The sequence below is a fragment of the Engraulis encrasicolus genome, chromosome 2 (assembly GCF_034702125.1).
Source record: "Engraulis encrasicolus isolate BLACKSEA-1 chromosome 2, IST_EnEncr_1.0, whole genome shotgun sequence".
Lineage (NCBI taxonomy): Eukaryota > Metazoa > Chordata > Actinopteri > Clupeiformes > Engraulidae > Engraulis > Engraulis encrasicolus.
Genome location: NC_085858.1, coordinates 39,808,023 through 39,833,027, shown reverse-complemented (window position 1 = coordinate 39,833,027; position 25,005 = coordinate 39,808,023). Strand labels below are relative to the sequence as shown.

Genomic DNA, 25,005 nt, shown 5'->3' with positions numbered 1-25,005 from the left:
CAGTATCCACTGTGAGCAAGATGGCCATAATCTTCCCACCCCAAAGTCAAGAGCATTTATTTTTCTCCATTAATGTTAGACAAAACAAAGTACTAAACAGATGTTCCCTGAGAAAATGAGGAACTGAATAGTTTTCTGGTGAGATAACTGGGCAGGATTGCGGCCTACCTTCTCCATGTAAGACGTGAACCAGGCTGGTGGGGTTTTATCTTCCTCTTTGGTCCCCTTCAGCTCTTTCATAATCACCTGGGAAACACAAGAGGGTGTTAATGGCACAAAAGCAACTAGAGTGACAGCGCCCATGGAAGTAATGAGGAGCTGGTGACAGATGAGATGAAAGCGATTTTGGGTATCAAGAGGCAATTTTATTTCAGCAAGAGTTTGTAGCTGAACATTAGCGAATATTACACTAATAGCAGAGAGAGTAGAGAGAGAGATAGGTTCCATTGGCCCATTGTTTCCTGGTTCTATTATGGCCCCCCTTAGGCAGACCTAGGCAGACCTAAGGACTGTTCTATTCATTGTAGGAGCATTATGACACGGCCCTTTAGGCAGACCGGAACCTGGTCGCGTTAGGTGCCCATAAAAACCTATTATGTTGCCATATCTCTATACTTAAAGAATCTCTGCTAAAAGCGAATACTATGCTAATGAGCTATGATGTGGTTCGCCTACTGCCGCCTCAGCCAATTGGAATTTCAGAATGCTTGAATTCTGTTTTTAATGGTCATACTCTGGCACGCACATTTATCATTTGTGTTGCTATAGCTATGAACACAGTCCAGCAACTTATTGCAGCTTTCCTCTTTTCTGGTGTGTTTGCGGGGTAACAGACACACCAGGCAAGTTCAGTATTTCATTATAACCACGTATCATATCAGTTGCTTTGTTTTACTGTGGAGCCGTAATAAAGTGGTAACAACTTCCTTTAAATTCAGTGTACAGAATATAGTCGCATACACAGTGTTTGCTTAAAAATTAACAACATGCCACAAGCTTTTATAGAGCCATGAAATACAACATTTCTTTAATTGATTTCAAAGAAAAACACATGCTGCACATGGTCAAAGCAATACTCCAGATGCAGAACATTGACCTGCTCTCAAATCAGAGAAGACCACGATATAGAACTGAAATCAGGCTGGTCCACTTCAAGAAGAGAACTAGACCAGAGATGCCTGGAGCACTCTAATACTATTTTGTTTTTGTTTTTGACTCTGAAGAGAATGTCAGTCATCATTTTCACAACACAATAAAAAAGTCTTCTTGGTGTGGACCAGCTAGATTTTAAATATCTACATACTTAATACTTTTAAATATCTACATACTTAACATATTTTGTCATCGGTTGAAATGAGTCTTACCAGGCTTTGCTCGGGCATGGCGGCCTGGACTTTGCGGCTCACCACCTGAGCGAGAGCCGGGCAGGTCTGGGGCGGCCGGAAGCCTTTTTTGGGTTCAGTGGCACTGCCAGCCTTGGAGGAGCCCAACACTGGGCCTCTGGTGCCCATGCCCCTGGTCTCATACACATTCATCTGCAGCCTGTTGCCCTGTCGAGCTGCACTCTGCACACAGGAAATAGCAGACAGTATACATACAATGAAGAAAAGGGAATCAGGAAAAACACTTGATACTCTGTATAGCGCTACACTGGGTGCTTATTATAGTGTAGCGCCTATTTCTGTCACCAAAATGATAATAACGAAGTCCTTAGCAGTTACTTAAAGCTCTCAGTAATGCCATGCCAATGTTGTAATGATGTAGATGAGTCTTTTCAGCTAAGACTGAATCCACTGGCAGGCCCCTCTGCGCAGAGCCTACCTTAGTGAATGAAAATCACCAATCAAGTCATGAAGAAGTAATGAATAACAAATTGGTTATTAATTATTGATTTTCATATCGCTGTCTCCCAGTGAGGAAGGGTCTCTTGAAATGTTTGTGTGGCAATTAAAAGAAAAAAGAATGTGCTTCTTTAATTATTACTTCTTCAGGACAGTACACAACATGTGTGCCGTAGTGGGAAAGTTATCTGACATGGCTACAATGATAACCCCTGCACATGTACACAGTCATCTGAAAGGACATTAACCAAGCTGGACGTGACACAAAAGTAGTTCATCACCTTTAGAGCTTCCTCGTACTCCACTGGAAAATAGATCGAATAAAGAAAAAAATATTAAGAATTATAAGTTATTCAGCTCATTCATATCAAGTTAATCAATAATGTAAATGTTTGAGGTATGATTTGAAATACAGAAACAAAAAAGAACAGGGGCACTCACATTGACTGTTTATGGACACCTGGTAAGTAGAAACAGAGTAAAAAAAAGGTTCAATTAAAATAAATAATAATCAATTTGAGTCGTAAAGTAGCTATGTGTACATTGAAATACATTTTGGAGACACTTTTATCCAAAGCAATTTACAAGGAGGACATATACATAGAAAGAGCGGAGTGAGGGCTGAATGCCGAGCACAATAGTAAACAAGTACATCAGAGTAAAACAAAGTGAAGCAATAAACAAACTGTGGAGGACCTGTAAGCATGGCAATCAAATACAGTAATAACAAAACAAATACAGTAGTAGGCCATAAGTACAAACTCTATGTCACAAACCAAGGCTTATATGCCCTCTGACCATGTTAACTTCCTTTCAGATAATAAAGTTGACTTTGACTTGGGACAGGTCATCTTACCTCTTCATTCTCCTCGTCATAGTAGGTCACCTGGAGATTACATAACCCAAATGACCTCTTTACCTGGTGGACAAAATACACGGTCAATAAAGTATTATTGCCATAACAAACAACAATGACATGATCTGATTCTGAACATGACCTGCTCTGATCATGATCATGATGATCTGCTCTGATCCCGATCTGATACTTAATGCCAGACTTATTAATGTTCAGAACTTTCTTCCTTTACAAAGTAAATATGGAAGACAAAAGGTGCACTAAATGTTTGTGCCTACTGCCTAGGCAGTATGGGCTACACCAGAGATACTGTTGCTCCTTTAGAAACAATCTCTGGCTACACTTTCAATAAGCTTACATTTTTTCCTGCAATACACAGACACATCTATTTACACAAATGACAGCTTACAGTTGTAATACTAAATGTCCATTGAATATAGGACTAAATTCACCCTTTATAGCAATATTAATACATGTCTGTCTTTGAAGTGTCAAATGCAGAGAGAGTAAGCCCTATATAATGTCATCAAGAACAAACAAGATATTTGTTTTGTCGCATATTCTTATTCATTTTCATGTTCAGTTCAGTTTGGTGGCGTTCTGCGGGCAAAGCAGTAAGCTGCCAGTTTCCTGGCAAAGACATCAGACAGACAGTAAATCAATGGATGTAGCCCCAATAGGAATGAACCCTGTGACTCAGGCAGGCAATGACGCAGCGTCTGAACCTGACAGAAGCAGTGCAAGATGCACAGTGGGCCTCATAACATCACAGCGCATAGTGCACTAGCTAATTTTTGCTACAGTGGAGTGACATTAGTTTATATCCCAAATCATTCATTGTCAGCAATGAGCAATTGACATGTACAAGCCTTTCAAACTAACAATTCATAAGTATTATGCTATTAACATGTAATACCACAATGCCTTTCACCAGCCTGTGTAATAGGAGAGTATCAATAATTATGACCTTGCCATTCTAACATTGCTACATCATGTTCTACAACAGTGATGAGCTTACAGATAGCCTACATACATTTTAGGAAGTGTTGTAATATAAGCTTGGGCCTACCAAAGATAACAGTGGGCTATAGGACAAGTAACTTAGGTGAAGATAAATGTGATCTCTATGATAGATCACTGACACTGAACACAAACATTCTCATGCTGTTATGCCACTTTCCAGGTGAATGAGTTGAACTGCACCGTCTGAAGGAGAGTAGGGCCCATGGTGTTCAAGTCATATCCAGCTGACAATGGCATTCTCTTTCTCTCTCCGCATAGGGGTGTCATTTTAATATTAAAAGAAAGCGCTAGCTACAGCACACTACGCGTGAACATCGGGTACAACACTAGAACACTACAGCTGTGTTGATGTTTGTTTCATAGGGTAGGCTAGGTGTCGTGTCATGCCACACCAGGGGGGTGGCAAAATGACAAGGGAAACCTGATCCTGCAGGTACGGGTAGGCTACTGTGTTGACTGGAACATGTAAAATGGATGTCACGGCACTACAGGCTACGGTAGACATTAGCGAAGATTGTGGGCTTTTATAAAAACTGGCAAACGTTAATTTTGGCAACTCGTTGTGAAACTAGGCCCGGATTAGCCACCAAATAGGCCGCGCCAATGCCAAGGTGAAAGAGATGTTGGAGCCACCACCACCATCTATTTCGGCTTACCATGGCCTCCATTGACTCCCAGCTCTTCGTTTCCGAGCCGGATAGAAGGAAATTCTTCGCATTTCCTCTGAAATTCACCTTCAGGTTGATGTAAAAGTCCATGGCGCGGGGATTCTAGAGATCACAACATAGCATAGATAATCAAAAAGCGTCGCTGGCGAGTTATTTTTTTAAATGAGGTTGACGTTTTGGTCCTTGAGACAGATTACACAGAATCGCCTTCTGTGTTTACAACGACAGTATAAACACGCCCACTAGATCATGTGACAGGAAAATACACTGGCGTCATACACAGGGGACGTGTAGTTTTAACTGGCTGCATGGGCTACTGTACACAGACCTAGATTAACCGGTCTGTGCTACTGTATCCATACATCCTCCACAAAGAAATAACTGTTGCCGGTGTATGCGGATACACTAAACGCTCCGAAGTGGAAACATTGTAAATGTATCGAACGGATGCAAGGAGATCCACCCCACATGTCTCTTCTTCGAGCCAGTCATTTCAGGCATACAAACTGCAAGGAAAACTTGACGTGCACCATCTCTTAAAATAGAGTAAACATCAAATATGTCAGCGTGTTGATTGCGGCCGTACACAATAGTCATGGATTTCATTAAAGATATTCATAGAAATACATGTAGGCCTATTAGTTCTATGAGAGATATCCACTTCCACATGATGCTAACAGTGTAGAAATGTGGCAATAGTGTGCAATTACTGCAGTAAGCGACATGAACCAATACATTATATCATGGCATTTTAATAAAATAAACCCACAACCTAAACGTTGTCTTCAGAGACAACATGGTTCTCTAAACAAATACATGGCTGAGTGGACCAGTTGCTGTGTGCCATAATCCACGTGCTGGAAGTCGCAGGTTATTGACGTCATTCCATTTGCCAGGCAGCAAAAAGAAAACCACGCATCCAGTTTTTGGGATACCACAGAAGTGATCTGACAAACCAAATAATGTCTTCGCTCATTAAAGTAGACAATGAAGTCAAAGGCAAGGTAGGACGTGCTTTTTCGTAGAAGCCAACGTTTTCAAAAGCATACCTGTTCACTCTGCATCTTTGATCCTTAGCCATCATGAGATCTAGGCAAGTCGCTAGCAAGCTAGCATGAACATACCATGCTGTCGTGACATAGTTATACTACAAGGCTTGTGGCTTTTGACTTAAGCGAGATGACTTGGGCGTGTATTTATTTCCACCAGAGGTATCGGACTCCCTCTCTATTTTATTGTGACTCGTTGCTCAATGCAACTGATCATGCAAAACCTATCTGACCCTGAAACAGTCGCTGTGAAACTTAGCAAGCTAACTTTAGCTCTGTAGAGCTTTGTGGTTGACAGTCTGTTATTGGCAGTATTCTTAAGACCAGCGACCTGAGAGAATTGTCTAGCTAATGACAGAGGAGGGTTATATCGTCTCTTGATGTTTTTCTTTCGTTGTCTCAAATGATGGTGGGGCTGAATTGAGTGACCAAGGTTTTCCTTACCAGACTAGCCTACATTGGTAGTATTGTCAAATCGGCTTGCTGTCATTTGAATCTGCATTTCATATCAAGAACAAAGTGGTTTACTTATGACCCCCGTTGTACTGTTTCACAGGTGGATGCATTCAGAGCACAGATAACCGCTGAGGTGAGTACTAATGTATCCAACTTTGATCCGTGCAAAATGGCAAAAGAGCACTTACCTGCTGCTGAGATTTTTGACCATTGCTGCTTTAGAATACACATGCTGTGGCATTTTTTATACAGAAAATCGAAAAGGCCATAATTTCTGCATTCGTTTTTGTTTGATGTCACCCACCAGGCTGAAGAGCTGGTTGCAGCCTTTTTCCCCAAGAAGCTACTAGAACTTGACAGCTTCCTGAAGGTATGTTAGATTTGATGGTGATAGGAGAATGAATGGTTTGCTGTGTTTGACAGCACTTTGGTTTCCTGACTTTGCTTGCTTTTTTTTACATGCAGGAACCTATTTTAAACGTCCAAAACCTGAAGGATATTCAATCGGAGATCAACTTGATTGTACCCGACCCTATCAGTTTCACCAATAGCCATGATGGTGTGGATGTGGTGGGTATTGTTTAGAATGCTGTGTTGCGCCAAGTGTCTGCGTTTGAACTAGTCAGACCATTCAGGCATCTGTTCCCCTATAACACTATCTACATTGACTTGCTGATATTTTTCTTTTCTCCAGGCAAATGCCAAAAAGAGAAAACTTGAAGATGGAATTGGAGATGATAATATTCCAGGTAAAAGCGAATAAAAAATGCCCGAAGGAAGGTCATGTGCAATGAATGCACAGGTTATATGGCTGTGTTTTCCATTAAGCTCACTATTTGCTCACTTAGTCTGAATATGCCTGTACTCTGAATGTGCCTGTACTCTTTTCTACTTTGGCAGGGCCCAAAAGCCTAGCTGTGCCAGGGGGCATGCTGAAATGTAACGGTCGGCTGGTGGACCTCATAGAACGAGTGAAGCCAGAGATTCACACCCTCATTGAGAAGTGCAATACTGTACGTTTCCATGTATAGCCACAGCGTAATTGTTTTATTTCACAATCTTTACAACTTTTTCCTAGAAAAAGGCATTTATGATCGGTTATTTTTGTGCTCGTTGATTTGCTTTTGTAGGTGAAAATGTGGGTTCAGTTGCTCATTCCTCGGATAGAAGATGGCAACAACTTTGGCGTTTCCATTCAGGTAACTAACTGCATCACATCACATTACACTTAGCTGACGCTTTTATCCAAAGAAACAGCGAACAGTATGAGCTCAGGTGCCTTGCTCAATGGCACCACAGCCATGGAGTGCAATATGGAGTAGAATGGTGGGTTTTGAACATGCAACCTCCTGATCTAAAGCCCATCTCCTTAACCATTAGGCCACAGGTGCCTCGTTTGTTTGTTTAGTTGTTGGTTTGTTGGTGCCTTTACAGTACTAATACATTGCGGCTGTGCATGGTAAACAGGGGAGGTAAATATTGCCTTCATGTAGACATGAGTGATCTTTTCTAACGTTTGACCACTAGAGGTCGCTGTGTCCCGACACATCAGCCATAGGGATGTGTGTTGTGACCAACTTGATAGCAAATTTGTCAGCAAACGATTTCTTGAGCATTTGTAATTTATAATCCATGTTGAGCAAAAGCATTATAGATTGTGCACTGATGTGTTGCAGGAAGAGACTGTGGCCGAATTAAGAACTGTGGAAGGAGAAGCTGCCTCCTATTTGGATCAGATCTCCAGGTACAACTTCAACATTCTCACTTTTGTATTTTCCACATTATAGTGAGTGATCATCATTAGTATTACTTGCTTACTTAGTCCTTGCTGTGCCTTGCTGTGCCTTTTCTGGAACCATCACCTTACCGTGGTGAGCCTAGGAGCTGTATCGTCTGGAGCTTAGTGCTCCTGGTAGGGCTCCTGGTAGAGCTGAGGGGCCAGACTAAGGGTGCATTCCAATATGCGACCTTGCTTCCTCCACTTGTGCTTGTGGCCTCGTACCAGGAAGTAATATGTCATGATGACATCACTGACAACAGCATTATATTTCAATATCTTGCAAAAGCTCAATTGTAAAGTCTTTTTCTCATTTGCAATTGGAATGGTGAATGAAAAACAGTCCCCCAAAAGTTGTTGTGGCTAGGCTGACAGCTGGGAAGCTTTATTGTTTTCTCCACGGAGGAGGAGGTCACATATTGGAACGCACACTAGGTGTGCATTCCAATATGCAACCTTGCGTCCTCCACTTGTGCTTGTGGCCTCGTACCAGGAAGTAATACGTCGTGATGACATCACTGACAACAGCATTATATATTCATTCATTAAATTGTTAAGTTATTTTCTCATTTGCAAACTGGATGGTGAATGAAGAATAGTTCCCAAAAAATTGTTGTGGCTAGGCTGACAGCTGGGAAACTTCATTGTTTTATCCACAAAGGCGGGGCATCAGCAAAACGTTAGGCCACAAGCACAAGTGGAGGACGCAAGGTCGCATATTGGAACGCACACTAGGAAAGGTTCAAACGGGTAGATTGGACTCAATAGCTGTGAGCAAGCAACCAACCTAGTTGAAGGAAACCACAAACAAATCACCCCTCCCCACTGGGTTTGGTGGTTGATCAATCTCCTCTTCTTGTAAAAAAAACACCTGATTACGGGAACATCATTAGTATTATATTGTTGATATCAATAATGGTTTTGTAATTTACTTGCCTTTTGAAAACAAATCTAAACATACGGACATGTTGTACATTGATCAGACTGAAAATGCTTAATGGCAATCTGATGAATATGCTCCCCTAACAATGAACCTTCTGATTGTTCTTGCTGTCTTATTGTAAACAGATACTACATCACCAGGGCAAAGCTGGTTTCGAAAATTGCAAAATATCCACATGTGGTAAGTTTGCCTCTGCAGATGTTGTAGTCAAGTATGCATACTCTACCATTTTCCCCTAGCAGGATGTGAGTGAGATTGTTTTTTATCTTGCTGGAAGAAATTAAGCAGAAAGGGGTTTCCAAGTATGTCTTGTTTCATGTGAACTGGAAAAGCTTTGTTGTGCAATTGCATAGGGAATGTGATCTGACAACCTGGATACATATTGGGTTTTGTAAAGCATCTTCAGAAATTCCATTCCCAAAATATCCATTTGTTGATCAGTCCTTGTCAAGGTAGTAAATGTTTCTATAGGTGACTGCCTTTACCCTGATATCCTGGGAGAAACCCTGCAGAAAACTTTAGATCATGATGTGTGACCTGTTTAAGATACGACTACAGTTATTACGGTTGCTGTTACTTTTCTCCTGACTTAAGACTATGCCTTTTTCTGTACAGGAGGACTATCAGCGCACCGTGTCAGAAATTGATGAGAAACAGTATATCAGCCTTAAGATAATCGTATCAGAACTGCGAAATCAATATGTAAGTATCTTCATCGTGAAGGTGAAACCGTAGTTTTATCCGTTTGCCCTTGAGTGCTTGGTGTTCAGCAGGGGTGGTCCCCAACTTTTATGGGTCTACTTTCTTCAAAATCCTCTACCGATATCTTGATATCTTTCTCAAGTCACACTATGATTGAATGATGGTTTGATTATAGATTATAAAGAAATATTCTTTATAGGTTATTAAGAAATTATATCATATTTAGATGAAGAAAAGCATTAACTGATTTAAATCTTGTAGTCCTCACTATCTATTAACATCCTTGGTGGGCACCTCAGAAGCTCCTGGAGGGCTATTTGACGCCCGCGGGCCCCAAGTTGGTGATGCCTGGTGTACAGTAGGCACAATATACAACACAATTCAAAATGTATTTATATATAGAGCAGTGCACAACTATGAAGTTGACTCAAAGCGCTTTCAAAATACACATACACATTCACACGCCAGCTCTGGAAGCTGCCGCACAGTGCCAACTGTCTTTAAAAACATCTCTATCCGGACAAATTCTGGTCCGTACAAATCTACCTTCATCATACTTGCAAAGTTGGATAAAACTCCCCTCATCAAATGGCCAAGGCAAGCATCTCTCGGCTCATGGTATTTCACTGACCGGTTAGGCATGGGTGCATGTTTGGATATTGGTAGCCTCTCTCCTGGGAATGCTCTGCTCGTAGAGTTCTGGTAGAATGGGAGTACTAGTGAAATGGAGGAGGTGAGAATTTAGGAATCCTGAATGGGCAGGAGGAGTTGAATCTCTGAGAAGGTGGGAGAAGGTAAGGCTGGTGGTCAATCACTCAGCACAGGCTTTGTCCTGAACCGCTTTGTAGAAAGAAAATGGATGAACCTTTGGATGCAGTCATGTCTGAAGGAAATGTTTTCAGTTTTCATTTCGGAGAAACCATAAACATATACAATACACAAAAAAAATGTTCAGCATTTGCAGGTGGTTTGCATTGTAAATCTCGCCAATTAGTCAACCTTCCTCACTCACCCATCGTCTTCCAGGTGACTCTGCACGACATGATCCTGAAGAACATCGAGAAGATCAAGAGGCCAAGAAGCAGCAACACTGACGCCCTCTACTGACCTCCCTGTGCTATGGCAGCAGCGTTTGGTTCCGTGGGGAGCTCGCTCTGCTCCCTGGGTGGGGGTTCTCCACTCGATTGGATTCAGCTCACCTCTTTTCAACTGGTGGGCGACGTGAAACCAAGCAAGAGCCAAACACACCGATGACGCTGGGGCTGCTCGAACACACACACACACACACACACACACACACACACACACACACACACACACACACACACACACACACACACACACGTTTCCTCATTATCTCTAAATGTAAACTGTTGAACTGGATTACCGGATGGAACTTAAACTGCTGGATCTCTCTTGGATCAAGCTGGCTTGAACAGGACTTTATAAAGTAGCACCCCCCTCTTGTATAAGAGGATGCATAACCGGATTTATTTTCCGTCTTTGAAATTGTCGCCCTGTATGTGTTGGGTCATTGTGTAGGAATGGACTGGTCAACGTTTTATTTAATGTTTTTTGTTTTGTTACTTTTATTGGTTATCTTTTTATTTGTGTGTTGGTGCTCAAATGGTATGTACGTATACATTTTGAGTGTCCGTGTGCATGTGTATGTGAGTCTTATAAGTGAACGTGTGGGTGAACATGTGCATGTGTTTTGCACATGCATTTCAGAACCTGACCATGTGCTTGTATTAATTGTCAACGTGTGCTTAAAAAAAGGAGTATTTCAAAGCTGATGAACTGTGTGAGTAGGGGGCTGTACATGTAGTGGTGATGCCACACAACAACAGTACGATGTGTCTGTCTCTGATGACCTGATGTCATTCTCACTTAAAATGAGGAAAAATGAATGTTATTCTTTTTTTTCCCTGTTAGAGGGAACAGTATGGTTTTTGTTTTAAGATTTAAGAATTATTTTGCATAATAAAAGTATTTTATGATGACACTGTCTTTTTGTGGATACGGGTAATTTGACTGCTTTTTTCCCCATTGCTATTTCTTTATTTGTCATTATGCATAGCCGAAAATGGTTCTACGCAAGCAAGGTTGTCCAGGGTCGACTGATGATCTTTTCTTTGGTAAGCCATATAAGACGAAGACTTGTCCCTACATTTGGCATGAATTTTTTCTGGAAGTGGAGAGCATTATTCACACCAAACAGCACAGAACTGAGCTGGGCCGGGGCCTAAAACCCTCAAGGACCATTTCTGTTAATCAGTATGTCATCCAATCTTTCTGGGTGCATGAGACCTAATGGCAGACTTTAAGTGTATGATGAAACATATTATGGATGCTATCTCCCCTTTTAAAAGCAAAAAAAAATGGTGATCAAAAAGCACCATGGAAAATGAGTCCCACAGTTACCTGCCTTTCTGTCATGGCTGCCTGGATAAGTTTCAATAAGCCTTTTGTGCCAATCACAGCGAAGAAACAGCTCTTAAAACAGTTATGAATGACAAATGTAGCAATAAATTACCATAGCTATGCTGATGACACCTAACTTTACCTCATCTATGCCCCCTTCAATCTTTTTATGATTGCATTGACCAAATTAACAACTGGATGTCTGAAAATGTTCTTCAGTTGAACACATAAAACCGAAGTAATTTTATTTGGGGAAAAGAAGGAAAGACTAGGCCTAAATATTGCCACTATCCTTGAAACTAAAGGCTTTAAAGCAAAGGATGCTGTGAGAATCAAATCTTGGCGTCAGTATCGATAGTAAACTCAGTTTTAAAAGTCACATGAAAGCCATTACTAAGTCTGCATTTTATCATCCAAAAATATTTCCAAAGTAAGGGGTCTTATGTCAAAACAAGATCTAGAAAGATTTGTACATGCCTTCATTTAAGTAGGATTGACTACTGCAATAGTAGGCCTACCGGTATATTCATGGGCCTTTACAAAAAGACTATCAAATAGCTTCAACTAATCCAAAATGCAGCTGCAAGAGTTCTTACAAAAACAAAAGGATTTAATCACATTACACCGATCTTAAAGTCCCTGCATTGGCTCCCAGTAACCTACAGAATCGACTTGAAGACACTGGTACTTGTGTTCAAATCATTAAATGGCTTGGGACCCAGCTACCTAACTGATATGCTTCAGCTGTATACACCCAGTGGTGGACAGTAACAAAGTAAATGTAATTCGTTACTGTACTTAAGTAACATTTTCATACTTTCATACTTAACTCAAGTATTTTTATTTGGTAAGACTTTATACTTTTACTTCACTACATTTCAAAGCGAAATTTTGTACTTTCACTTCATTACATTTACAGAAACACTTGTTCCTTACTCGTTCCTTTTTTATTTAAGGCGATAGCCTACACGGTAGGTGAATTAGCCTAATTCATATTTTGTGCTCTGGTCAAATGAAATGAGATTTCACGCTGGTGTGAAGAAAGTGAAACTGAATCCGATTGGTAGACTCAGAGATTCGCCATTGTGATTGGTTGTAATGTGTCACGTGATAACAAGTTCTACTGTACAGAATTATTTTTAGAAGGGAATCAAGCAGAGCCAGACCACTGATGTGTCCACTATTGCGACTTGCGAGACGAATTGAAATAAGAAGAAACGGTACTTACTATTCGTGTGAGGGGGGAGAGGTTTAGCTCGCAGGCTGCACTCACCTGACACTAAGACGAAATTTGAACCGAATAATTAGCGAATTGATACTTAATGTACTGCTTATTTGACTTACTGTGCTATATTTGTGGCGAGTCACATAATTGCCGCTTTTGTAGCGTGTTGGTTTCTTGAGCCAAGTACACAGGATGTCTAAACATGATGCTTATTCCATTCATCCAGGCGCACAACTCCGTGATAGCCTTCTTTCCCCTCAATAGGCCTACATTGCAGTATTTTCTGAAGTAGTTGGGGATATCAATTACTTGTCTAATAGACTCCCCTGTCACCAAAAAAATGATTTGCTTCAACATTATGGAAAAGAGGCTTCTGTAAAGGGTTTGTATCTTTACATGAGGATTGCTTTGGCCACCACACGTTGCAAAGTGAGGCTGCATGCAACATGTATCCTTGCAACATGTATCCTTTCCCTAAAGTCAAGTCAGTAGGCTAGAGTGGATATGAAAAGCACTGGCAATACCACCAAAGTGAGGTTGTAAAAAAACAACAGTAACAAATTAAAAAAAGAGGAAAAAAAGTGAACTTTGGCTTAATATTGACCCAGTGGCTTTTTCATGATCAGACAGACGAGTGTTCCAATTAAGTTGTATCAAGTATGCTATTGCAAATCATTGGCATCTAGCAAATAGAGACCATTACAAGTATATGAAAATGTTCCTATCTTTAAAGGTAGCTTAGAATCGCAAGAAGTCTGTTTGTCCATACATAGGCCTAAGCCAACCTTAACATAACCAAACGCTACATAATAATAATAATAATAATAATAATAATAATAATAATAATAATAATAATAATAACAATAAGAGGTCTACCAAAACCATAATTATAACAAACATTAAACATAAAGTACTTTATAGGCTTCTCTAACTCTAACTAACTTGCTGTCACAAATAACTGTACTGTAGGCCTACGGCTGGGGGGTATTGTAGTAGTTGTTCTAATAGGCATATAATCAATTTCAGCTTAATCATTCTTAACATTAATGTCCCTTTCATGTGTTCTTTTGGGCATGTTAGGGTCAGTATTAAATGTATAGAGAGGTAAAAATGAACTTCTGATGCTATAACATCCATGAACTTACTCCACAGTGTTTCTGAGGCCTGTTATGGCCTAGTTCTAACATCTTGGTATAGCCTAGGCACATCAGAGGATATTTAATTAGATATGACCAAACTAGGCCTTCAACACTTAAATATCAAAATTGCACCAAAGGCTTCATTTTTAAGTTTTTACTTTTTACTTTTAATACTTAAGTATTTTTGATGACAGATACTTTTGTACTTCTACTCAAGTAAAAAAGTGAGGTGAATACTTATACTTTTACTTGAGTAGTTTTCAATGCAAGGTAACTGTACTTTTACTCAAGTACATGACTGGTGTACTTCGTCCACCACTGTATACACCAACTAGGCATCTAAGATTGATGAAACAAAACTTGCTGGTTTTACCAAGTGTCAAAACAAAGTTTGGCGAGGCAGCCTTTAGCTGCTATGCTGCAAAGCTTTGGAACCAGCTTCGACAAAATAAAAAATGCCCCTGCTGTTGATATTTTTTAAAGACTCAAGACTAAGTTTTCTCAGATGGCTTTTCTTACAAATCCAGGTCATGTACTCCTTTTTTTAAAGTACATATTTCTATCAGTTTTTTTCTTCTCATTTCTTGGTTTTATCTTTTACTCCTCTTTTGATTTCTTTTTTTAATTAGTAGGCTATCAGTATGGTAACAGCAAGGTTCTTTACCCTCAGCTGTACTGGAATATCTCAGAGGTTAAGCTGACCTGTGCCTTTGGTTCATCTGACTGTGAGCCATATCTTCAGATAGGAGCTCTATTTGGTTAACCAGAAACGTGAAGACAGACCACCAAGGACACTTTTGCTATAGCAATGTAGCCTTGACATGGGCCGAAGTTGATATACAGTAGTCAAGAGACATACACTATATTACCAAAAGTATTCGTTCGCCTGCCTTAACTTGCAGACAGAACTAAATCCTTCTGCTACCGGTTCACTTTTGGGGCCATGTACATTGTCACACATAGTCCCCTTTAAGTGAACCAAGCTCAGTCCTCTTTCAATGGACCAAAAAATTAACAGACAGCAAAATGACTCAGTTCTGTTCTGAAGGTATTGCAAAAAGAATATGCTGCTCTTTCTTATCCAGTTTGGCTTTTATGGTGTGGCAGTTTTCATTTAGATCACATCGGCCCTCTAGAGCTCTCCTTAAGCAAGTATTTCCCCCCAAAACTCATGTTATGACCCTCTCTATATTGTCATTATTCACTTTCACAGAAAGAGAAAAATAACATGAGAACATTTGAGGCAGGGGGTGCATGCTCTACCCCAGGGGTGGGGAACCTATGTCTCGAGGGCCGTTTGCGGCCCTTGAGGGCGTTTTATCCGGCCCCGATGTAATTTTAATGTTATTCAGCTTCACATGAAATATGACATATTTTGTAAAGGAATCTTAGAAAATGCATTTGCAATACAATTAACTTATATTCGGGGAACCTAAAGAAGGTGGTGTTTGTTTAAAAGGTGGCTGCCTTAAATATAGGCCTCAAGTGAAGGGGAAAATCCTGGTTTGTGTTCATAATACGGCCCTCGGATGAATTTGAGGTGGCCCTTCGAATGAGAAAGGTCCTCCAACCCTGCTCTACCCCAAAGCCCCAATAGCAGCTTTGGCTCTGTGAGGAGGGGAGATGGGAGTGGTTTTGCCGTACCGCTCATTTGGTTTTGGCATGCGACTGCTCTCAGATGTTTTCTTCGATGTGGGCTTTCTAAGAATCACTTGTAAAGGATGGTGGCCCAAGTTGAAAAATCACACTGTAAATACTTTTTGATCTTCCTCGGCCTCGTTTCGGTTATTTGTAACATTGTGTTTATTTGCCTGAACTCTGGTAAAGTACCTAAATGCCAGACTACCCAGCAAATGTGGAAATACAAGCACAATGACCACGGGTCGGTGTTTGCGGACCTATCGGAGGATGAATCCCGACAAGTCAGGGACTTCATGTGGGCTCAGAAGGATTTGAAGATATCGCACTCTGGCATTGCAAAAGCCGACGAGAACTTCATTTTTTTGATTGAAGTAGCGCTTCCAAAGAAGGCCGCTGCGCTCCGCTTCTTGGATGAAAATGGTTCGAAGCCGGTGAGGGAAGCATCAGTGGTGGTTTTCTATAGAGCTCTCGGTTACCTGAAGGAATACGTGGTAGGCCCCCTTGAAGGTTCACTTTCTTATCGAGATGTCACAAAAGAGAAATATAACCAGGCCCAGCTGTCCGTAACCTCTCGCCCGGTCACGGTTGGCGAATATGCACAACTTTTTGATTTCCTCTATCACTCGGTAACTGTGAAAATGGAGAAAATAATGCAGGAAAGCTTTGGTGGGCAACCACTGCTCCCGTTTGAAGGAATGCCCCGTGGGGTGAAGTCAGGGGACAGGCAAACTTGGCTATCTTTCTTTCGGTTCAAGAGCGGCATGTATGTCCACCCCGTTGGGTTTGAGGTGCAGGTAAATCATCAGAGTGCCAACTCCTCTCAGTGGACTGTGATGAAATTGCTATATAACGGACGCTACTTTGATACAATTGATGAGCTCAACGAAGCGTACGAGAATGGCACAGTTACAAAAATAGTTTACAAGGACATCTTTAATTACGCTTCCTTACTACCACGGAGCAAGCCAACTGGACTTGGTCCCCATCAATCCTACCTCCAAGGTAAGCGTTTCAGTGTGAAAGACAACCAAGTCAAGTACATGGACTGGAGTTTCGTCTTTGGTATGAGTTCTCTGACTGGCATGCGGGCATTTGATATACGGTTCAAAGATGAGAGAATAGCTTATGAAATCAGTGTTCAGGAAGCTATGTCTGTGTATGGATCAGTAACACCCGGAATGATGCTCACAAAGTTCCTCGACTCGAGTATTGGTATTGGCCGGTTTGCGCACGAGTTGGTGCGTGGAGTGGACTGTCCATACGGGGCGACCTATGTGGATACATACCGTTACATCGACACCAATAGCACACAGAGGTTTAGAAATTCAATCTGCGTTTTCGAACATGACATTGGCCGGCCACTGCGAAGACACTTCTCTGACTTTTTCCATAACAAATACGGTGGAATGGCAAACAGCGCATTGCACGTCAGAAGCATCACTGCTATTGGGAATTATGACTACGTCTGGGACTTCATCTTTTATCAGAGCGGATCCGTAGAAGCCAGAGTGCACGCCACTGGTTACATATCCTCATCATACATAATTGATGGCAGCTTGCGACACGGTCACCAGGTCGCAGAAAACACTCTAGGGAATATCCACACTCACTTCATTAACTTCAAAGTCGACCTAGATGTTGCAGGTAAGTGTTTCTATTCTGTGGTCCAATGTGTAATAGGTGTATGTCCTCACCTGTAATGTGCACCTGCCTTTGTTTCATACTCAACTTTAATTAGCTCGTGCGTAAAATCATGCGTAATATTCGCAGTGCACCCAGCTAGGTCCTGTAGTGTTGCACATCCTAGTCCAGACACAAGGCAGATATGACCATGGGCTTTTAAGGTCACAGTGAACTAGAGCTCACACTGTTTGTTTTCTATGGGACATAAACATCTGTCTCATTTTGCCAACTACCAGAAACCAGAATCTACAACATTGCCAGAAAAACATAAACACACTGACAAATTTCCCATGCAGAATGGAATAATCTTATAAACTTTTATGTGACTATGGGGTTTCTCCCTTTGCCAAATGGTCAAATATTGGATGATGGAAGCACTATTGAATCTCTCTTACAATCGGTATTTGTCTACATATGTGGTGTGGAGAACGTTGAAAGGAAGTCTTAAATTTAGATGTTATTCATAAAGCGACTATGCATATGGTTTTCTGTCGGATTTACATTTCACAATACCTGCATGTCTTTTGGAAAAGATGGCACATCTATATTGCTTTATAAAAGAATGCTGTGGCCCTCAACCAAACTGCTTTACCACTTTTAGCTTTACCACTGGTTTGTGCACGTGAATGAAGGATGTCTCCGTTTGTCATGGGACCATGACAACCACCTGCTTCTCTCCTATTTTGGCACATTTTGGCACTACAGTATACCTGTGTAGTTTGGAATGGAAAGTAGTAGTTATCACTCTGGGCCCAGTTTAAGAAAAAGTCATTGTATTGTTGTAATAAGACCAGGAAATAATTGGCATTGTGCTAAACAGCCTTGCAGACTCCTATACAGTATACTTACATTTGGTCACCTGACTGAGTCATGCTTGGTTTGGTCAATTGGACAGATACCAAATCAATTGGACCCCTGATTCAGATGACGTAATTACATATTATTTGTTTAGCTTTTTTCAATTAAAAAATATTTAGGTAACACTTTCTATGAAGCCCATACCTATAGCGCATTATGAGCGCATTTATAACAAATTATAATGCACATTATAATTACTTACAAAGCATTACGACTACACTGATGATATTTCATGAAGCTTTATGTTAACAGTAGTGCATAACCATGAATGTAGCTTATAATACTTTATAAATCCAAGGGTATTATGAGTGCTCATGACAGGATATAAACTACAGGCTGCCTGATGGGGCTTACAGTACATTATGATGCATTATAGATGTGCATTATACAGTGCATTATACGTAGATGCATCTATATGAACTTCACTTTACTTAGAGCACACATTGACGACTTATGATCTCACATAAAACATTATAGCATCATATGAGCCCTTATGACAGTTTATCATCCAGGTCTGTGCATCAGGGCTTGACATTAACTTTGTCACCCACCGGCCAATGTGGCTAGTGATTTTCCCAAGTCACTAGCCATTCAGCCTTTCTACTAGCCATAAATTTGATATTGTTTTTTGTTTTCTTTATTGTGATGGTGTACATCTATCCTCAGAAGATGAGGTGTTAAAGCAAGATGGGTGTATAGCTTTCAACATGGAAGTAGCCTATATTAAGCAAATATAAACTGAGTTACGGAGCTTTTTCTTGTCAGCCAAATTGGCTAGTGACACTGAAAGTATTACTAGCCACAGACAAGTTTTACCTGCATTTGGCCGGTTGGCAGGTGCCAGTGTCAAGCCCTGCTGTGCATAGAGGGGTTTAGGTACTCATAATGTACTATAAGCACCATCAGGCAGCCTGTAGTTTATAGCCAGTCATGAGCACTCATGACACCCTTGGATTTATAAAGCATTATAAGCTAGATTCATAGTTATTCATAACTGTTAATATAAAGCATCATGAAGCATTATGAGTGTAGTCATAATACGTTGTAAGTAATTATAATGTGCGTTATAATTTGTTATAAATGCGCTTATAATGTTGACTTTAAGTAAAGTGTTACCAATATTTATTTTACGGGAATTCATGTGCCTTTATAGAGGCTATAGGACAGTGTACTATGACAGAAAGAGACTGGGAGGGATAGATAGGGCAGGGCCACGAAAGGACACAGACCAGGCTTGAACCCAGGTCACCATGGGTAAGCAAAGCTCATATGTGGTTGGCTGCAATAGTGTACCATGCCATTGCACCGCCATAGTGTTTGCTTTTCATTGTGGCCTGATTTCTCTGGACCTGGAAGAACTCAGTACAGGCAGCTTTGCCAAAATGAAGTGAGTGTGAAATTCAACGCAGCATAACATGTCATATGAAGAGGCTCCAATTGCATTTGAGTGGTTCTTAAGTATTACTGCAATGTCTTAATATGTTTGTCCTAATGCTTGAATCTACATTTGACCACCACAGCCATTCCAATAGTTGCATTCTGAATCCTGCATCATATGGATCTATAATTAATTAGTGCATTGTTTTGTAAGCGTAATTGTTTGTCAGATCAGATAAATCATAGCAACACACATTTTTGTATTTACTACAACTGCTATACCAAATCCCTGAAAGCAGTGGTGTAGTCTACGTAGAACGCGTGTATACGGAGTATACCCACTTCTAAATTTCAGAGATTTCAGTATACCCACTTAAAATTGATTGATCCATTGTTTTGAATAGCACAAATATATACCAGTATACCCACTTCAAAAAATGCTCAAATATACAGTATACCCACCATAAAAAAGTAGACTACACCACTGCCTGAAAGGTCCTAAAAGCATGTGTGTGTTCCTCTAAAAGGAGTGAAGAACATATTCCAGACTAAGGACATGACGTACAAGGAGGTGCCCCTGCCCTGGATGCCTGAGCGAAAAGCCAAGGTGCCGCACCTGGTGGAGAACCAGCTGAAGACAGAACAGGAGGCTGCCCTGCGTTACGGCCAGCCTATGCCTCGCTACCTGCACGTGGCCAGCAACCAGACCAACCGCTGGGGCCACAATCGCTCCTACAGGATCCAGGTGGTCAGCTTTGCAGGAGATCACCTGCCAGAGGATGAACCAGAGGAGAGATCAATGTCTTGGGCCAGGTGACGATTCCCCATCTCTCTCTCTCTCTCTCTCTCTCTCTCTCTCTCTCTCTCGCTTCTGTGGTCTCTTTCTCTCTTTCTCCTGTCCCTCTCCTGTCCCTATCTTGCTCCTCTCTCTCTCTCTCTCTCTCTCTCTCTCTCTCTCTCTCTCTCTCTCTCTCTCTCTCCAGTCTACAGTGATGTGAACTGTACCTTGTCTACTTTCTCCAAACATAACTCCTACATGGAATGTAACTTTCTTTCTTTCTTTCTTTCTTTCTTTCTTTCTTTCTTTCTTTCTTTCTTTCTTTCTTTCTTTCTTTCTTTCTTTAGGTACAAGGTGGCCATCACTAAACACAAAGACGCTGAGCAGACCAGCAGCAGCCTGTACAGTCAGAATGACATATGGTCACCTGCAGTAGACTTCAGCCAGTTCATCGCAGACAACGAGTCCATTGTGGATGAGGTAGGTGGTAGGAGGACCACATCACGGTCTTGTGTTTTCACATATGACTGACAGGATGCCTGCTTTTGTCACATGTGTACACACTACAGTAAGTGAGGAGCTAGCATCCCATGCTGATAAGAGGACAATGAGGTGAAGTGTAGCGTTGCTGGTTGAAATCCATCTCACGTCACACGCGCGCGTGCACGCACACACACACACACACACACACACACACACACACACACACACACACACACACACACACACACACACACACACACACACACACACACACACACACACACACACACACACACACACACACACACACACACGTGAAGGATGATGCTGGTCGAGTAGTGTTGTCAATCTGCTGTTCGGAGTCACACATGACAGGACTCCATAATGGTTGTTCTTATTGTCACCAAAATGGGAACAGCTATATCTTAATCTGCTTCTTAAAGGGACACTGTGTGAGATTTTTAGTTGTTTATTTCCAGAATCCATGCTACCCATTCACTAATGTTACCTTTTTCATGAATACTTACCACCACCATCAAATTCTAAGTATTCATTATGACTGGAAAAATTACACTTTTCATACATGAAAAGGGGGATCTTCTCCATGGTCCGCCATTTTGAATTTCCAGAAATAGCCATTTTTAGCTGCAAAAATGACTGTACTTGGGCCATACTAGAAAATATTAGTTAATTACTGGTAAACTTTGATGAAAAGGTAAAATTTGGCAATAGGTGACACAGTTTCAATGAGCAGCGTAGTTGCAGTACCTTTTTTGACCATTTCCTGCACAGTGTCCCTTCAAGACTCTGTAATGTCAAAGCTTTGATATTATGATATACAGTTTGTAGTTGAGCTTTTTTTTGGCAAATAGTGAATGGGCTTGCTGGAAATCCCATCTGCATTACAGGGCTATAGGCCTATGTGCAGAATGAAAGTAAAATTAAGTGCTGCCCGCAGTCTTTTATTGTCAAATGTGTAATATTGGTCATGATCATCGAATAGAGGAGATGCAACTAAATTCTAACAGATTTAGGGTATGGTCTCATTATATTATATTACATTTAGCAGATGCTTTCATCCAAGGCAACTTGCAAACAAGGACATTGCATTACAATACATTCCATTTAATAGATTAATTTATCCAAAGTGACTCACAAACAAGGACATAATCGGTAGGATACAGTATGTAAGATAAGATAAAATAAGACAAACGTAAATGTTTCCAAGGGTAAACTTGTCTTCGGCAAAATATAAATCACATGCTGCTCCAAATATAGAAAGAGTGGGGAAATACAGAGAATAGGCCCGTGGCCGTAACTACCATTGAGGACACAGAGGTCATGTCAATGTCAATGTATCTATGATGAAAATCGATATATGATCAACAATGATAAATTCTGTATATACGCCATCCCCATGTATCCTCAAGGCAGTGATTAATGAAAACAAACGTAAGAGTTTGACTGAAGTGTTTGAAGCGTTCTAAATATACAGTATGCAGTACATCACGCAGTATTTTACCCCGATATTTGAAAATGTCTGGTCACGGCCCTGTATAGGCCAACAGTCCAGACAGGGTCACTGTTAAAATGTAGGATTAGCTTTTCATGAAGGAAAATGGTCACGGAAGACAATTCTCTTGACAGTAATGATGCTCACTGGCTCTTTGCCACTTTGTAGGATCTTGTTGCCTGGATAACAGCAGGCTTCCTGCACATCCCCCATGCCGAGGACATCCCCAACACGGTGACCATCGGCAATGGCGGAGGCGTCATCCTGAGACCGCACAACTATTTCGACGAGGACCCGTCCATTTACTCACCAGACGGGGTGTTCTTTGAACCCGGGTCCGAGAGCAGCTGTGAGTACAACAAGATGGCCTGCCTCAAAGATGACATGTGCGCACCTGCGCTGGAGCCCTTCACCTACCACGGGTTCGAAGAAGTCATGAAATTTGAGTGAGGTTGAATTAGGATGAGGATTTTTTATTTTTTTTAATCTGAGGACCTAAAATTTGTAAGTAAAACATATTTTGAGTTTTGTATAAATTGTCTCCCATGTGGTTGTGAGGGTGTTTATCATATTGACACAATGCAGTAGCTGTTTTATTTTTCCTAGTGCTGTATCCTATTGGCACTTGTATCCCCAGAATGGCAGCTACCAGTGAGCTCACCAAAACACCTAAACAACACATTTCATTAGTCATACATTAGCCATACATGAATATTACATGTTAATAAGGCATTACAAATTATATGACGTGGTTTTATGTCTTGACTAAGATATCATAGACATGCTGAGCTGTGTATTACACAGAATCTTCATTATAATGAACCAGACTGGTTACTTCTTCATTGTAGTATACATGTATTGAAAATAATTGTTATAACAGTACATTTTTGGAGTATAAATGGAAGTATAAATGTGAAAGTGGGGACCATAAATTCCTTTTATGCTGTTTTTTTTATTACAAGCAATTGAATAAGAAACTACTGATTTCAGTTCCTGAATATAGTATCACTTGTAAATGGTTTTAATGGGGGTTTTTTGTTGTTTTTTTTAAATAAAGAACAAGTTTGTGTGAAATATTTTGCTGTTGTCAAAGACTTCAAACTTCAAACACAGTTCTGTCTTGCCTGGCCTGCTCTTCCAAGCGTGAATTTCATCAGTTCATGGTGAGCACCGTGGTGAATGTTGGACTCAATGGGAGTTGGCTGCAGTCATGGGCTCTCCCCCACTGTGCCAATTCTTGACACCTAGAAATCCCTCTTGGGGCACCGAGTCCCAGGAACTTGGAGTTCCTGAGAACCCATGCTGACTGTTAATGAAACACAGTGTTGTGTGGATTGGCGTGTGGAGCATTCATTTTGAATTGTGTGACAGAATTGGAAAAGGACGTAGTGTTCTTGAGGATAATAGTACATCAATCATGTGTTTCTAGAAACCAACAGATGTGTCTGTTCCCCCCCCCCCTTTTTTTTCAGTCTCCAGATTAATGAAATTGCAAATGCAATTTTAAAAATCGTACGTCATAGTATTGCCAGGACTTATACATATTTACCTTATTGAATTATATTACCCACTGTTCTTCTATGGAGCCAGCACACATAGATGTGGCTTATAGAATGATTCCTCTGGTGAATGAAGTGCTCGAAATGGGTTTGATAGTCTGTGCAGGGAAGTGATTGTGCATATACAGTACCATGAACAAGTGTACAGTACATATCTCTCTCTCTCTCTCTCTCTCTCTCTCTCTCTCTCTCTCTCTCTCTCTCTCTCTCTCTCTCTCTCTCTCTCTCTCTCTCTCTGTATCTCTCTCTGTATCTCTCTCTCTCTCTCTCTCTCTCTCTCTCTCTCTCTCCCTCCCTTTCTCTCTCTCTCTCTCTCTCTCTTCCTTGATCTATCTATCTATCTATCTATCTATCTATCTATCTATCTATCTATCTATCTATCTCACTATATCACCGCCTCTTCTTTTGGAAACATACCAAACCAACATACCACAGCTGCTCTTGATTTTGCCATGAGTGGGTCAGCGTCTGTTCTCTCTCTCTCTCTCTCTCTCTCTCTCTCTCTCTCTCTCTCTCTCTCTCTCTCTCTCTCTCTCTCTCTCTCTCTCTCTCTCTCTCTCTCTCTCTCTCTCTCCTAAAGGAGTGACAGGAAGCACCACTAAATAAAAACCAGATCACGTTGCCAAACGGCCACTACATCCCCAATACCCATTTTGCCCCCTCTCATCTCCCACTCAGTTCCCACACAGACCTTCCTCCCCATGCCTGTCGATCAGGTTCAAGTCATGACACTTTTTTGGTATAGCAGTCATAAGTCATGCAACGAACAGCAACATAGCAGGATATCAAACTGTGTAGAGGCAGAGACTAAACCGAATGATGGAGTAATACACAGAAACACTGAAAACCATTTAATAACTCATTTTTTAGGGTGAAATAAAAATGATTAAAAAGGCACATAAAGATAAGGAATAACAAACACGAAGTACAATATGAATAGGTAGAGCATACCAACTGAGCTGGTCAGAGAGATGAAAAAAAAGAGATCAGTATTGGAATTAATGTCATCC

At 40.9% G+C, this 25,005-nt stretch overlaps 3 protein-coding genes across 5 annotated transcripts in view; 2 read left to right on the top strand and 1 right to left on the bottom strand.

Moving 5' to 3' along the window:
* LOC134438795 (next to BRCA1 gene 1 protein-like) overlaps positions 1-4,596 on the bottom strand; it is a 35,208-nt gene extending 30,612 nt beyond the window's left edge. For all 3 annotated transcript variants that reach the window (XM_063188460.1, XM_063188474.1, XM_063188465.1), the window contains exons 1-6: positions 4,377-4,596; positions 2,698-2,760; positions 2,283-2,301; positions 2,123-2,145; positions 1,365-1,565; positions 169-246 (exon numbers count right to left, since the gene is read on the bottom strand). In XM_063188460.1, the coding sequence (XP_063044530.1) occupies positions 169-246; positions 1,365-1,565; positions 2,123-2,145; positions 2,283-2,301; positions 2,698-2,760; positions 4,377-4,478 (486 nt within the window). In that variant the 5' untranslated portion in view covers positions 4,479-4,596. The remainder of the gene's footprint in view (positions 1-168; positions 247-1,364; positions 1,566-2,122; positions 2,146-2,282; positions 2,302-2,697; positions 2,761-4,376) is intronic.
* Positions 4,597-5,226: 630 nt separating this feature from the next.
* Positions 5,227-11,318, top strand: psme3 (proteasome activator subunit 3). The gene is made up of 11 exons (XM_063215524.1): positions 5,227-5,392; positions 5,994-6,026; positions 6,201-6,263; positions 6,359-6,463; positions 6,588-6,642; positions 6,794-6,906; positions 7,024-7,092; positions 7,570-7,637; positions 8,739-8,793; positions 9,229-9,315; positions 10,342-11,318. Exons 1-11 carry the CDS (start codon positions 5,351-5,353, stop codon positions 10,420-10,422), a joined length of 771 nt encoding a protein of 256 aa, XP_063071594.1. The 5' UTR covers positions 5,227-5,350; the 3' UTR covers positions 10,423-11,318.
* Positions 11,319-15,772: 4,454 nt separating this feature from the next.
* aoc2 (amine oxidase copper containing 2) lies at positions 15,773-23,822 on the top strand. The gene is made up of 4 exons (XM_063215512.1): positions 15,773-17,388; positions 20,190-20,475; positions 20,788-20,920; positions 22,605-23,822. Exons 1-4 carry the CDS (start codon positions 15,825-15,827, stop codon positions 22,884-22,886), a joined length of 2,265 nt encoding a protein of 754 aa, XP_063071582.1. The 5' UTR covers positions 15,773-15,824; the 3' UTR covers positions 22,887-23,822.
* Positions 23,823-25,005: the final 1,183 nt, after the last annotated feature.

Coding starts and splice junctions, on each gene's coding strand:
- psme3 (XM_063215524.1), top strand. CDS start 5,351: ATGTCTTCGCTCATTAAAGTAGACAATGAAGTCAAAGGCAAG. Junction 6,643..6,793: donor TGGAGATGATAATATTCCAG/GTAAAAGCGAAT, acceptor CTACTTTGGCAG/GGCCCAAAAGCCTAGCTGTG. Junction 7,093..7,569: donor ACTTTGGCGTTTCCATTCAG/GTAACTAACTGC, acceptor GATGTGTTGCAG/GAAGAGACTGTGGCCGAATT.
- aoc2 (XM_063215512.1), top strand. CDS start 15,825: ATGGTGGCCCAAGTTGAAAAATCACACTGTAAATACTTTTTGATCTTC. Junction 20,476..20,787: donor AGATCAATGTCTTGGGCCAG/GTGACGATTCCC, acceptor TTCTTTCTTTAG/GTACAAGGTGGCCATCACTA. Junction 20,921..22,604: donor ACGAGTCCATTGTGGATGAG/GTAGGTGGTAGG, acceptor GCCACTTTGTAG/GATCTTGTTGCCTGGATAAC.